This window comes from Pavona decussata, unplaced genomic scaffold (assembly GCF_977016875.1).
Source record: "Pavona decussata unplaced genomic scaffold, jaPavDecu1.1 SCAFFOLD_126, whole genome shotgun sequence".
Lineage (NCBI taxonomy): Eukaryota > Metazoa > Cnidaria > Anthozoa > Scleractinia > Agariciidae > Pavona > Pavona decussata.
The window spans coordinates 107,501-124,071 of record NW_028145540.1 but is presented as its reverse complement, the minus strand read 5'-3'; the positions used below and the strand labels follow the sequence as shown (position 1 = coordinate 124,071).

Genomic DNA, 16,571 nt, shown 5'->3' with positions numbered 1-16,571 from the left:
TAAAAGTTTCAAATGCGACGACGTTTTGACGTTTGCCTACCATCATTATAAAGCCAAGAATGAATGAAATATAAACGACTATAACTGTAAAAAGAATTCCTAAGAAACACGAATAAAAAGCGAAAATGTGTAATGGTAATGCAATAAGGTATTCACAGAGTCACATAAAGAGTTTAAAGCGAATAAAGCCTTTCTGAGTATTTAACTCAGGGTTCAATTCCTTAATGAACAACATCTCAAAAATGAGGCAGTCAAACTTTGATCTGCATTTCTTCAGAACAGAGGATTGTTTGTCATCCAAATCAGTCTTCGATAGACCATGATGCGTCGGGTGGTGTACCCGACATCATCTGAGTCGCACAGGTCACATTCAAATTTGCCGATGACGTCATAGGGTGGAGGTTACACTATTGGAAACGATGACATCATAATCTAAAAATAGAATAATTGCATTACCGGGTGGAGCGGGTGGAGGTTACGCTAGTAGACAATGACGTCGTCATTTAAAAAAGCATAGTGACATCATCGGGTGGAGGGGTGGCGGTGGAGGTGGCGTTATCGGTAACGATGACATCATAACAAAAAAATACAATAGTGTTATCATATAATCTTACATCGCGGTGGATTGGTCTCTAAAAATTGACGAATTGAAATGTTGACGGAATCGCTTAGAAAATAGGAAAATTTTTTGTTTCCGGTTCATTGATTCCTTGCTGCTAAATTGTGCGTGTTAATAATGTCGCACAAACTAAACACACACACACCATTTTAGTGAAAAAATTTCTGTTGAAACCGTTCATTTGTATCGGTACAAATACAAAACGAGGGCGACACAAGCGGCAAGTAAAAGCGCCATTTCAGTTTTGTGTTTTCCTTAGAAACACACTCGGGTATCACACGCGGTAGTTACATTCACAGAAATCAGGATTGGTTCAGATCAGAAAATAATTGATAAAGTTGAGATGCAAGCACGCTTATTGGGAGACGAAATAGGGATGATGGACAACCTAATTTGATAGAGGTGATCAATTAAAAAACGCGACTAATGAACACTTGCTGTTAAACAAGACATATTTTTTGAGAGACCTCAGAAAACAGCTTTATTCATACTGACTTTGAATAGCGAATACAAAACGATTAAAATACAGGAGATTGGAAATGAATGAAGTAACTCTCAGCTCTATATCTGAATCGCCGAGTTTGCCTCCCACGTTTATAATAATTAGGTGGAGCTTACCATGTCTAGTTTTTGCACGATGGCCGCTTGATTTAGGTTTGCAGTGTTGAAGAGGTTATTAGGGGAGTAGAGAAGGCTGCAACTATCGAGCAACTTTCCCTTCTCCTCCTAGTCGTCCTCCTCCTCACCACCACCACCAACACCAGCAACACCTACACCACCACCACCTTCACGGCCAGCAACACCATCACTTACACCCACACCACCACCACCATCATCAACGCAAACACCACCAACACCAACGCCGCAAACACCAACACCACCATAACTGTTGTAGGTTAAAATGAATCCCAGGTTAAAATGATTTCAACCTAGGTTGACTTGTATTTTCCTTTGTTTCAGATGTAAATTACCCAACCTTAACAAAGGAAAATACAATCAATCAACCTAGGTTGAAATCATTTTAACCTGGATTTATTTTAACCTACAACATAACCACCACCACCACCACCAACACCACCAGAAACACCAACACCATTACCATTAACACCACCAGCAACACTAACACCAGCAACAACACCATCACCACCACAACCAAAACCATCATCAACACAAACACCATCACCCCCACCACCAGCAACACTGGCACCAACACCAACACCAGCAACAACACCACCAAAACCATCATCAACACAAACACCAACAACACCAACACCACCAACAACACCAACACCAACAACACCATCACCCCCACCACCAGCAACACCAACACCAACACCAACAACACCAACAACACCATCACCCCCACCACCAGCAACACCAACACCAACACCAACAACACCATCACCCCCACCACCAGCAACAACACCACCACCAACAACAACACCAACACCACCACCACCACCAGCAACAACACCAGAAACACCAACACCAACACCATTAATACCACCAACACTAACACCACCACCATCAACACCAACACCAACACCACCACCACCATCAACACCACCAACACCAACACCAACACCATCACCACCAACACCAACACCATCACCATTAATACCACCAACACTAACACCAACAACACCAGCAACACCAACGCCATCACCAACACCATTACCAACACCAACACCAACACCAACACCATCAGCAACACCAATCCCAACACCACCATCACCAACACCAACGCCAACACCACCAACAGCACCAGCAACATTACCGCCACCACCAAATAGGTTGAACGAGCAATTGTCGTCTCAGATCTAGACAGATCTGAAATGAAATCTAGACAAATTTATTTGAAAATTCTAATGGCTGGATTACAGGTGATGACATTACAGAATACGTAAGCCACTGCAGTTGGGTGATGTTCATTTCTGATTAAATTTTTGAAGCTACAAGTTTGTAGAGGTTCTGAGGCCTCTGGTTATGTCTGAGTTTTCTTGTTTGCAATAATTGAAACTTCTGAATCTCTGTTTTTCACCTAATGACTTTTTTGATGCCGACCTATTCTCTTAATATTTTGTATTCCTTGAACATCACTTATGCTAGAGTAATATTACTCTCTCCTATCTGAGGACCACTTTGATTACTTTCAATTATTACCTTCATTGAACTAAATTTATCTTGGAGAAATCATACTTTGGAAAGCTGGTGACCCGCCATAACTGTCATTACAGTCATCAGTGGATTAGCATACTTGTAGCAAGGCAATTGGGTTATTCTGCATTTAGTGACGCTTTCGCCTTATTTACATGTACACTATCCTTCTTTAAAACAAATGGCTATTAATTTCAAATGATTGCAAGATCAACTGTCAAAACAGCCATTCTTGGTACTGACCGCATGGCTGTCAAGTTCATTTCCACAATTTTTAATTACTTATTAAATAATGTGAGACCTGAATGCGGTTCAAATGCAATTTACACAGTTCAGCTAACATAAGTGCGATGGCCATGCACACATTATCAATTCTTTCATCTGTGCTGGCTCAAATATAAGACATTTCATGAATACTTTCACTTCAACATTTTACCGCACAATAAAGCATGTAACTTACCCATATCCCCAGATGGAGGAGGCGGGACGGCTTTCCTTTCCGTCTCATTTTCACCGGTAACATTCTCAATCCTACCGCCATTTTCTCCAAAGTCATAAATGAATTCCATGGTCTCCTTGGTCTGCTTCTGTTCTTCTGATACACCAATCAGTTCAAACCGCCTCTTCCAGTTGCCATCCATTTGCACATTGTCAATCTGACCCAGAGAAGAACATTATTGATAATAATTTCATGCAAAATGCAGTGCATACATGTAGATACTTGAAAGAGAAATACACCACCCAAAATGAGGGAGTTTTCCCTCAATTGGCACAGTTTCTTTGCACCCAATGTTAGTTTGAAACGTCTATCTTGTCGGTCATTTCCTGTATTCGCTCCCTTTACACCTTACTCGTCTCCTTTTCGGTTTCATTTAGACAGGTCACGCTTTAGTTGTCACTATGGTCATTACTTTAGCCCATTATGTAGGGTCTATTTCTGTTCTATCGCAACGTGTTAGAGGGAAAATTACTCTAACAGACGCTACACGCTAGTAAAGATTCGCTACCGCTATTCAGGTTTTGGAGTCCTATAATTATCTTTTTCAAGGGCAAGACCAAAGTAAGTCCTTTATATTGTTGTACGCTCGGTTTGTTTTATTGTTTCGTTCATCATTTGTTAATTTCTCGCATAGATTTCTGTATTGTTGTTCCATCGTTAGTTAATAAATTACATAAGCATCGATTTCGTTTTTGTTGTTGCCTTTTAGTTCCAACCACACACATATTTCAGCAATCGTTACCACGGTTGCAATCGTATCGCTACAGCTAAAGATTATCGAGTACTTATGCTGCTACCTTCCTCAAGTTTAATTCATTAAAGACGCTGATTGGAACTTTGACCTCTGTTGTTGTGCGTTCGTATTTATACGCTCCGTAATCTCAGCTACTTATTTCCTGTGACCCGTGAAGGTCACACCTAAGAAGAGGACTTTTTTAAAAACATTTTCCCAAAACAAAACTACAGGGCGGGTTGTGCCCAATATCAGTGACGTGTACTATGAGAATTGCTTCTACAGGTAGTTCACTTACGTCAAAGCCATCTTTAGGGTCCCTGCCAATATGTGGAACATGCCTAAAACAGAATTAAAAATAGTATTGAACATTACATTACAGTTATTGCAACAGTTGCACCGAGGTAAACTGACATCAGCATTATGAAAGAGGTGCATGTGGAGTGTCAACTGCTATCAAAAGGTAAGATATTCTTTTGCAGAAACTTGAAGATCACATGGGTGTACATGACCCTCATCAAAGGTACACAGGATTTTGGAAAGCCGGTGGAAGGTAAAATATGGCACTGATGGTCAACAGCTGTTTGTGTCTGAAAAAATTTTGATATTTTCCATAATCAGTAAATGTAATGTTAAATGCAGAAATTATGTGCACGGATAATGGGTGGGAAGATGATGGTGCTCTCCAAGCTGCTCCACTCCTGCTCACCCATATACGGCCAGAAGCCACTGTATCAACGAATCCACGGGTTTGTGAAGAACACAAATAAATAGGAATATAGCTTGCATCAAAGGCAACAGAAGAAATGTCAATTTTCACAGATAATATTGATAATTTGGTCAACACTAACTAAACTGTTGTTTAGTAGTAGAAACATCAATTTATCAGTAGCACCACAGAAACATTTGAGTAAATACACAAATTTTAGAAAGTGATTCAATTCTTTTTACCTACAGTTAATAGGTATAAGTATGAATCAAAGGATGATAGGAAGGAAGGGGAGGGTAGACAGTGGGGACCACAAAAAAGTATACTGACTGACTAGGTTTCACGGTTGACTTACTGAAAGTTCTCAGGTTTGCCGATGTCATCTTTGGTGATTTTCCTTTTACCACCCTTCTTGTTTTTCAATATACTACCATCCATGGATGAAAAACTGGTTTGGGATGATGAACGACTCACATTGCTAATGTTATCTGTAAGACATTAAAAGCCACATTAAACCCAATTTAAAGATTCAAGTATATATGAAACACAGTGCCTGATTAGTACGTAGAGCGCCAGACTGCTGAGCAGGGGACTGTGCAGGGTTTAAACGTGGGGTTGGACCACGAAACCACGTTAATTAACAACTCAGGTAAGATGATGATGCTGGTTTTGCTCAAACTCTGCCTCAGTTCAGATGATTGTGTCATTGGGCAGTGACTTAAGCAGTTGGCTTTGCCTCCTAAGCAGGCAGATCTGGTGCAAAAAGTTCCGACACCTTTTTAGATGCTCAAAAAGTGTAGAGGGCATAGTCCCCTGTGTTTGTGGTGTTTCCAATTCTGATCCATTCATGACTGCATGTTAATTATGGTCTGAGTGGGGAACAGTAAGATACAAAATGGACTGATAGAAGTTTCTGTTGTATGCTGACATCCAAACTGACAAGTGAACAGGACTAGGTCGAGAGGTCGTCTGAGACAGACATGGTTTTCTGAGCTTCGTAACTTCAAGCTCCGCCAAACAAGAAAATGTAGTAAAAAATAGGCCTTTCAGCAGCATCACTAGACACAGAAGACGAAAAAGATCTAAGAGAAGCAGCGATTCAAACGAGCAAGCGATTAAGAGACAAAACGCATCTGAAGCAAACATGGACGAGGATGGCGTGTTTAGCAAGCCGCCGACCGGAATTCTGAATAGTCAAGAACCCCTTTCACCACAGGAAATGTGGAAATTGTTGAAACGGATTGAACAGAGAACTAAGGAAAAGTCTAGAATTTACTTAATCTGAAGTACAGGAACTCAAAACTTGTAACGAGCGATTGTCGGAAGGAATCAAGTTGTTGGGGGAGCGACAAGACGTCTCAAGCAAGTTAAACCAAGCTCTAGAAGAAAAACTTGATGATATCGAACAGTAGTCTCAAAAGTTTAACTTTGAAATTCACTGGATTCCCGAGAGAGAGGAAGAAAATATCTGTCATATAATCCTCGAGTTGGCCGAGGTGATAGCTAACAATTATTCATTAAAGTGGAGGTGAATAGTGATGGATATTTACCGAGCCGCGAAGCGGCAAGGTAAATATCCATCATTTTCACCGACACTGAGGTGAATAACTGTTTTAGTATATACCACACAAGCTGAATAAGAAGTGGACCAAAAATTACTTTATTTTTGACAATATACCGACAAATGGCGGGAAATTTTAAAATTTCGCGCGCTGCGCGGTAAGCGGTTTCTTATGGTAGAAACTTCCGTCTCACTTTCTTCCAGACAAATAAAACTTCTGGAGGCACTTGTTTAGTTGCTACGTGTCTCTTGGATTGTTATGTGAAATTTGTCGTGTTTTTTGAAACACCACAAGAATACTAATGCCACCAACACCACCATCACCAGCAACACCACGAACACCACCAACACCAATACCAACATCATCAGCAACAGCACCAACACCAATACCACCATCACCAGCAAGGCCACCAACAACAACACCATCACCACCAACACCAGCAACACTACCAACACCGACATCATCACCACCATCACCGCCGACCGGTTAGCTCAGTTGGTAGAGTGCCGGACTACCGTGCGGGAGGTCGCGGGTTCAAACCCCGGCCGGACCACCACTCAGGGTCTTTAAATAACTGAGGAGAAAGTGCTGCCTTTGGTCTGACATCTGCAAATGGTTAGACTTTCTAGTCTTCTCGGATAAGGACGATAAACCGTAGGTCCCGTATCACAATCCTTGTTTGTAAATAACTCTGTGGGACGTTAAAGAACCCACTCACTGTTCGCAAAGAGTAGGGACGTAGTTCCCGGTGTTGTGGTCTGGTCTTTGTGCGTATATTATCTTGGTTGGGTGGGAAAATGCTCAGAGATATTAGCTGCATTAAGCTACTCTACAATCCGAGGGTAAATAAAGATTGATGATGATGATGATGATGATGATGATCACCACCAACACCAACACCACAAACACCACACTCACCACCATCACCACCAACACCAATACCAACCCCGTCACCACCATCACTACCACCACCACCATCACCAACACCACCAACACCAATACCACCATCACCAGCAACACCAACACCATCACCACCAACACCAATACCACCATCACCAGCAACACCAACACCATCACCACCAACACCAATACCAACGCCATCACCACCATCACCCACCAACACCAACACCATCACCGTCACCAACAGCAGCAACACCAATACAACCATCACCAGCAACACCAATACCAACACCACAAACACCACCATCACCACCACCGACACCAATAACACCATCACCATCGCCAACACCACCACCAACACCAATGCCACCATTACCAGCAACACCATCACCATCACCAACATCACCACCAAAACCACAAACACCACCATCACCACCAACACCAACACCACCAACACCAACACCACCACCACCAACACCACCACCAACACCACCAACACCACCATCACCAACACCACCAACACGAGCGACACCAACACCATCACCACCATCACCAACACCACCACCACCAATACCAATACCACCATCACCACCAACAACACCAACATCATCACCACCAACACCACCAGCAACACCAACAACACCAACTCCATCACCACCAGCTCCACCAATACCAAAAAACCCCACATTACCAGCAACACCAACAACCCCAACACCACCGCCACACACCAGCAACACCGCCAACACCACCAAATAGGTTGGATGAGCAACTGTCTTTTCAGATCTAGACAGATCTAAAATGAAATTTAGACACATTTATTACGCGGGATGCCCTGAGGGGGCATACTGTGTCTAAAAACGGGACGATTTCTTTTTCTTCGTCGTAGCTTCAAATCGGTACATTAATTTATTCATTAAACTCACCCCTCTCCTACTCGGGGTGTATTGTATTGATTATCTTCAACAGAAGCAGGCCAATCAAAATCCATTCTTGTCGCTTACATCGCGAGGGAGGGGACCCACTCACCCCTACCTGTGTGACGTCAACGCATCATTTGATCTATTTATTAAAAACGGATTAAATTTGGCGCCATATTGTTTATAACATGTTCTGGACTCAAGTGTGCCGTTTTCAAACGGAAATTTCACTATTTTGAAGCGGCAAATCGAAAGAATAACTTCTAAGAAGCACTCGACATTTAAAATGGTGGAAATTGGTGAGTTCATGGCCAAGGAATCGTGCTTTGTTTGACAGTCCTTGACCACGACGCGAGACTAAAAAGAGGTCATTGAGAAGCTTACGTTATCGTAATGGAATTCCACACATTTCCGGTGAAAGTCTGTGTCGCGTAACACAAGGAAAACAACGTAACGCGATCGTCGTGACTCAAACTATTCCATTAGCAAGGATAGTTTTATCAATCAGCGAAGCATACAGTTGGAAAAAATGAATCAGCCCCAGCATCACGCGTAATGCCAGTAAAGCAGGCATCTTGTTTGAAAATGCTTATGGCTGGATTACAGGTGATAACATTATAGAATATGTAAGCCACTGCAGTTGGGTAATGTTCATTTCTGATTGAATTTTTGAAGCTGCAAGTGTTTTGAGGTTCAGAGGCTTCTGGTTATGTTTGAGTTTTCTTGTTTGCAATAATTGAAACTTCTGAATCTCTGTTTTCACCTTGTGACTTTTTTGATGCCAACCTTTTCTCTTAATATTTTATATCCCTTGAACATCTTACTTATGCTAGAGTAATATTACTCTCTCCTATCTGAGGACCACCTTGATTACTTTCAAAAGTCACCTTCATTGAACTAAATTATTTGACTTGGAGAAATCATACTTTGGAAAGCTGGTCACCTGACATAACTGTCATTACAGTCATCAGTGGATTAGCATACTTGTAGCAAGGCAATTGGGTTATTCTGCATTTAGTGACGCTTTCGCCTTATTTACATGTACACTATCCTTCTTTAAAACAAATGGCTATTAATTTCAAATGATTGCACGATTAACTGTCAAAACATCCATTCTTATAAAAAAAAAAAAAAAAAAAACATCCATTCTTGGTAGTGACTGCATGGCTGTCAAATTCATTTCCACAATTTTAAATTGAGACCTGAATCAGTTCAAATGCAATGTACATAATTCAGTTAACATGAGTGCGATAGCATGCACACATTATCAATTCTTTCATCTGTGCTGGTTCAAATATACGACATTTCATAAATACTTTCACTTCAAGATTTCACTGCCCATTAAGTATGTAACTTACCCATATCCCTTGACGGAGGAGGCAGGGTAGCTTTCCTTTCCATCTCTATTTCCCTTGTAACATTTTCAATCCCACCACTCTTTTCTACGAACTCATAAATGAATTCCATGGTCTCCTTGGTCTGCTTCTCTTCTTCTGATACACCAATTAGTTCAAACAGTTTCTTCCAGTTGTCATCAATTTGCACATTATCAATCTAAAACAAAGAAGAATTGATAATACATGTAAGTTTTGTCAAGGAGGCTGGTGGCTTGCGTGCTGGACTTGTAAAGCTTCAGTAATTAACAGCTCATTCCAAGGACATAGTTTTGACAGCAGACAGCCATTAATATGAAATGGAACTTCTCCAAAAACAACTAGCACTCCCTGAAAATATCTCCCACCCACCAGTGCCCCAAAAGCCCTCAGAACAAATACAGTCAAACCTTACGTAAGTGACCACCCAAAATGCCACGATTTAGTGGTCGCTTACGAGAGTTGAACCAGAGGGGGGCTCTTCCGGAACAGGTCTGACACAACTACTTATGTTTTGGATAGGTGGACGCTTATGGGAGGTGGTCACTTACGAAGGGTGGTCGCACATGGAGTTCGACTGTATAAGCTCAGACTCCGTCTTATGAAGGGAATGACAGTACATAACGCGTTTAAATTCTCAACGACTGCCTGTAACCCAATACCACTTGCACTCCAAGGTCATCGTCCCACTAGTAATTGATTGTTCTACGCTCTCTAGTGACGCACGCTTGGGATGCAACCTGTGGTTAATCAATTACATAAGCATCGATTTCGTTTTTTGTTGCCCTTTAGTTCGAATCACAAACATATTTCAGCAATCGTTACCACAGTTGCAATCGTATCGCTACAGCTAAAGATTATCAAGTATTTATGCTGCTGCCCTCCTCAAGTTTCATTCATTAAAGACGTTGATTGGAACTTTGACCTCTGTTGTTGTGCGTTCGTATTTATACGCTCCGTAATCTCAGCTCCTTAAATTCTGTGACCCGTGAAGGTCACACCTAAGAAGAGGACTTTTGTAAAAACATATTCCCAAAACACGACTACAGGTCGGGTTGTGCTCAATATCAGTGATGTACGTCATGAGAATTGCTTCTACATGTAGTTCACTTACGTCAAAACCACCTTTAGGGTCCCTGCCAATATGTGCAACATGCCTAAAACAGAATTCAAAATAATATTGTACATTACATTACAGTCATTGTAACAGCTGCACTAACGTAAAATGACATCAGCATTATGAAAGAGGTGAATGTGGAGTGTCAACTGCTATCAATAGGTAAGAGATTCTTTTGCAGAAACTTGAAGATCAGATCGGTGTGCATGACCTTCATCAAAGGTACACAAGATTTTGGAAAGCCGGTGGAAGGTAAAATATGGAACTGACGGTGAGCAGTTGTTTGTGTCTGAAAGAATTTTGATTTTTTTCCCTACCCTTTGCTTAATCAGTAAATATAATGTTCAATGCAGAAGTTATGTGCACGGATAATGGGTGGGAAGAAGATGGACTGCTTTCCAAACTGCTCCATCCCATACACACTGCCAGAAGCCACTGTATCAATGAAACCACTAGTTTGTGAATAACACAAATGAATGGGAAGATAGCTTGCATCAAAGGCAACAAAATTAATGTCAATTTTCACAGATATTATTGATAATGTTGGCCAACACTAGCTGAACTGTTGTTTAGTAGTAGAAACATCAATTTATCAATAGCAACACAGAAACATTTAAGTAAATACACAAATTGGAGAAAGTGATTTAATTCTTTTTATCTACAGTTAATAGGTATAAGTATGAATCAAAGGATGACAGGAAGGGAGGGGAGGGTAGACAGTGGGGACCACAAAAAAGTACTGACTGATTAGGTTTCACGGTTGACTTACTGAAAGTTCTCAGGTTTGCCGATGTCATCTCTGGTGATTTTCCTTTTACCACCCTTCTTGTCTTTCAATATACCACCATCCATGGATGAAAGACTGGATAGGGATGATATGGATGATGAACGACTCACATTGCTAATGCTATCTGCAAAAAATTAAAAGCCCAAGTTAAAGGTTCAAGTATATATCAAACAAAGTGCCTGATTAGTACGTAGAGCGCCAGACTGTTCAAGGGGGACTGTGCAGAGTTTAAACGTGGGGTTGGACCACGAAACCACGTTAATTAACAACTCAGGTAAGATGATGATGCTGGTTTTGCTCAACACCCTGCCTCAGTTCAGATGATTATGTCATTGGGCATTGACTTTAGCAGTTGACTTTGCCTCCAAAGCAGGCAGATCTGGTGCAAAAAGTTCCGACACCTTCTTAGATACTCAAAATAAGAGGCCATAGTCCCCTGTGTTTGTGGTGTTTCCAATTCTGATTTATTCATGGCTGCATGTTAATTATAGGCTGGGTGGGTAACAGTAAGATACAAAATGGACTGATAGTGGCAGCCAGAAGTTTCTGCTGTATGCTGACATCCAAACTGACAAGTGAACACATATTGCTATTTATGACTAAATTGATGTTTGCTTCTACTACAAAGTCCTAAAGGCATACGACTTCTCACTGTAACAGTGTGCGTGGACACATCCCCGAGGACTGGGTAGTAGTCTTTCATTGTGGCGTTCCATCATCTTGTATGGAGCCTTTGATAAAGTTGTTGCGTTTGTTATATCGGCGTTCCTGTTCTTACTCCCAAATGATGTTATTTCATGGTGGCAACGGTGGGATGGTTCAACCGCCAAGTGACAACTAGAGGTGTAGATAATTTGAGATGAACCCGATGAACAAGGATTGCAAAGTCAACCGTACGAAGCGTGCAGGCCGAGTATCTTCGTAGCCTGACCGGCCGACACTTCGTTTGTAAACATGGGCGAGCTTACCGCGATAAAGCCGCCTTAGATAGATTGGAATGAGCCTGACTTACCAGCAGCGTTCAAAAACTTCAAACAATATTGCCAACTAATCTTCGACGGACCACTAAATGCGAAAGACGAAAAGTGAAAGCAACGTACGTTCTACTTTGGATCGGTGATGAAGGCCGGGAATTTTTCAATTCTTTCGCTACGAGTGACGAAAATAAGGCGAACACTGACGTGATTTTTGACAAGTTTACAACGTATCTGGAGCCTAAATCGAACTTTCGAATTGACAGATACCAACTGCAAGGTTTCAGACAGGCTGATAAATGAGAGCGTGGATTCATTCATGGCCAGGTGCAAAGTGCAAGCTCAGAAATGCCGGTTCATTGAGACCGAACTGGAAGAGCGTTTAATCGAACAGCTTTTTATTGGCACTCGTGATTGGAAGGTACAGGAAGTCCTTTTGGGGAAAAATGAGAAATTAAAGCTTGACAGGGAAATGGACATTACCAGAACAAAGGCAGTCTCCCTCGCAGCCGTTTTGTTTCTCGTCACGGAACGCTTCTCCCACAAATCGCTGCTGGGAAAAGATGTCCAGCCCAAAGCACAACATGCAGGAAGTGTAATCAGTGGAATCACTGGGAACAAGTGTGCAAAAATAAACAAACGCTGGATCATGCAACCAAAGCATTCCTTCGCAAACAACCTGAAGAGAGGAAACTACAGGACAAGACAAGTCAAAGTAACGTACATGTAGTTGGAGAGACCAGCTCTGAAATTGAGGTTCTCTATTTTGAGATGATCTATATTGACTGTTCTGGTTGGTCCTTGATAGGAGATGAGGCTTTTGCAAAACTTAAAGTAGATCTGCTACGTGTTGGTGTTGTGTGAAAGTGGTTAGGAATTATTCTGCCTTTGAGGATCTATAAGAGCATGTAGTTCCAAACCTTGCCTGAATGGTCTTCCAACAGACCCGACACCCAGAAAATCTAAACTGGCTGCCTACAATGGCACTCATATACCCCATCATGGTCTTTGTTGTATTAATGTTATTATGGTGACAAGGAAACTGATGCATTGTTTTATGTTGCTAAAGTTGATGGCCCTGCTATTTGTGGCTTACCCACTTCTTGTAAGCTTGATTTAGTGCAACTAAATTCATTTTTATTTTATTTTATTAGCTTTGCCAGCATAGTGTAAATACATTCGGGTAATCAAACAAAGTAACAAAGAAAAAGTGGCAGGTATTCCGCAACAGCGTGAGCCAGTTACTGCGGGCGCAGAAAATTAAAAAAAAATTATAGAATAGTTAAAATACATAACCACAAAACTAAAAGCAACACGAGACAGGTTGAGTAAGACTACGACACTTATTACATTTAAGACAGACGGACTTAAAAGTGCGGGGATTTTCACAGTCGTAATTACTTAAGGCGGTTTTGTAATACTCTACCACTGCCTGTTTAAAATCATTCAGGGCGTTCATGCACAGGTTCAGTTCATCAGCAACAACGTCCCAGACGCGTATGCATCTGATGATGTAGGGCTTTTGATAAGTTACTGTCTGACATTTAGGCTCTACAAATTTAATACCACCACTAGATGAACATCTGGTAGGCCTCGTGATGCGAGCTATAGGAATAATTGATGGATCTACCGATACGAGACCATAAATGATTTTGAAAAAGAACACCATATCTAGATACTCGTGCAAGAATGTTAGTGGAAGCAGATCCAAAGATTTAAGTCTATCCATGTAAGAAACTGTGCAGGAAAAAGGCAATTTGAGAATATATTTAGTGGCACGCCTCTGTGTCCTTTCAATTCTTGTAATTAGTTCGATAGACTGAGGAGCCCAAATTTGGGTTGCATAGCCGAAAAGAGGGCTAACTAAGGTGAGATAGACTGATCGCCTAACGTCAATGCTTCGTATGAATTTAATCCTGTATTACGTCTAATGTAACCAAACAGCTTATCTTTGCGACACGACTCTTCAAACACTTGTTTGCTCCATGTAAGGTCGTTAGCGACAAAGACTGCTAAGTCGCGCTCGGTGACCACTGACTCTAGAACTTTCCCTTTGATGCTGTACGATGACTCGATTGGCTTCAGTTTCCTGGATATTCTCTGAGCCTTGCATTTTTTCTCGTTAAAAGTGAGACCGGAGTCTTGAGCAATCAACACAAAAACCAGGAGGACGCCTTTCCCAGTGATTAAGGACAAGACCGATCTTCAGCTATTGTACCCTGATCGTTTTAGTGAAATTGGCAAATTTGAAGGGAATTAATACCACATTGCCACTGATCCTGATGTACCCCCGTAGTGCACGCACCGCAAAAATGCCCAATACACATTAAGGATGACATCAAGAAGGAACTCGATGAAATGGTTGCTCTTGAGTAATTTAACCGGTGACTGAGCCCACTGACTGAGTCTCAAGTGTGGCTTACTGTCTCAAAAACTCAAATGGAAGATGGCGTGTTTGTTTCGATCCGAAAGATCTCAACGAAGCATTCAAGAGAAGTCATCATCACACGCCAACCCTCCAAGAGATCACTCTTTTAAAGGAAGCTCAGTCTTCGTAAGGCTGGATGCACGCCATGGTTATTGGTCTGTGGTGCTACACTAGCTAGACGAAGATCCTCTTTTCTTTATTAACAGCTCATTTGCCAGGTTCAGATTTACCCGTCTTCCTTTCGGGGTATGTGTCAGTCAGGATATCTTCCAACAGAAAATGGACTTTATCCTTGAGAAATGCCCGGGAGTGGTTGCTATTGCCGACGACATTGTAGTGCATGGTCCTACAATGCTAACTTGCACAACTTAATGCGTGTTGCACAGCAATATGGACTTGTTTTACATGATTAAGGAAAAGAAGATCACATTTTTTGGAATGCTATTTGATGCCGAAGGGGTACATGCTGACCCAGAGTAGGTGGAAGCCATCAAGGTTATTCAGGAACCAAAGGATCTCCAAGAACTTCAGTCTTTCCTTGGTATAGCAACTTACATGGCCCCTTTCATTCCAAATATGTCTGTTATGACAATGTCTGAGCCTCTGAGGAACCTGCTCAAAAAAGACACTGATTTCCAAGGTCTCCATCTCACAGCACGGCCTTTGAGAACATCAAGCAGTCGATCTGTCGAGAAGTTTCACTTTCCTATTTTGATCCTAAGAAGGAAACAGTTGCCCAGGTCGATGCCTCCCTTCGGGGTTTTCGAAGTGCACCAGTGGAAGAAGGCAAAGTCGTAGCGTTTACTTCCAGAGCTCTTACAGACACCGAGAAACGTTATGCAAAGATAGAGCGCGAGATGTTTACTGTTGTTGTAGCCTGTGAGAAGTTCCACTCGTACCTGTTCGGTAAGAAGTTTACGGTGGAGTCAGATCACAAACTCCCTGAGATGATCCATTTAAAAAATCTGACAGCTGCACCACCGAGACTTCAGCGGATGCTGCTTCGAATACAAGGTTATGACTTGACAATCAAGTACAAGCCTAGCACAGAAATGCTTCTTGTGACCCAACGGTCAAGGCTCAGCCCCTTACCGAGTGATGAGTCATTGCTTCCACAGAAAGTGTGCTTAGTGCAGTTCTCTGATGCAAGGTTAGGCACCCTCAAGCGTGACACCTTATAAGATCTCGAGCTTTCCGCCCTGCAAGAAATCATTTACTCTGGCTGGCCGGAAAAACAGAAACAAGTTCCAAAAGAAAGAGAAAGTAGAAAAGGGCTTACCGAGATGAGTTGTCAATCGAAAACGGTTTTGTTCTTAAAGGAGAACGAGTGGTTATTCCAGAAGCACAAAGAGGTGACATCATAGAGAGAATACATCAGGCTGACCAGTGCCAGCCGCGAACAAGGTCATGCGTGTTTTGGCCAGATACCAACAAAGATATCGAGGCTAGAGAGCAGAAGTGTGAAATTTGTCAGGAAAGCCAAAAAACACAAGCTAAGAAAACAAGGGAGCCACATGAAGTACCCACAAAACCACGGCAGGTTATTGCAACCGATTTGTTCTCTTAGAATGGAGGTGAATATATACTTATGTGTGACTATTACTATAAGTTTCCCATTGTCAAGAAAACACCAAATGGACAGTGCAATGAACAAACAGTTGTAGAAATTACAAAGTCTGTGATGTCAGAACAAGGAACACCCCAAAGTCATAACTTCGGACAATGATCCTCATTATAATTGACAAAGCTACAAGCAGTTCTCCCAGGAATGGGGTTTCCGGCACATAACGACCAGT

At 41.8% G+C, this 16,571-nt stretch overlaps 1 protein-coding gene across 6 annotated transcripts in view; it reads right to left on the bottom strand.

Moving 5' to 3' along the window:
- The window catches only part of LOC146469209 (uncharacterized), a 36,281-nt gene that overhangs the window by 14,311 nt on the left and 5,399 nt on the right, over positions 1–16,571 (bottom strand). For 5 of the 6 annotated variants that reach the window (XR_014867271.1, XR_014867272.1, XR_014867274.1 and 2 more), the window contains exons 6-11: positions 11,356–11,497; positions 10,584–10,626; positions 9,455–9,650; positions 5,073–5,205; positions 4,307–4,349; positions 3,237–3,432 (exon numbers count right to left, since the gene is read on the bottom strand). Coding sequence is in view for 2 of the 6 variants with exons in the window: in XM_085123590.1 (XP_084979716.1) it covers positions 3,237–3,432; positions 4,307–4,349; positions 5,073–5,205; positions 9,455–9,650; positions 10,584–10,626; positions 11,356–11,497 (753 nt within the window). In the remaining 4 variants the exon portion in view is untranslated. The remainder of the gene's footprint in view (positions 1–3,236; positions 3,433–4,306; positions 4,350–5,072; positions 5,206–9,454; positions 9,651–10,583; positions 10,627–11,355; positions 11,498–16,571) is intronic. The other variant, XR_014867273.1, reaches the window with a different exon arrangement.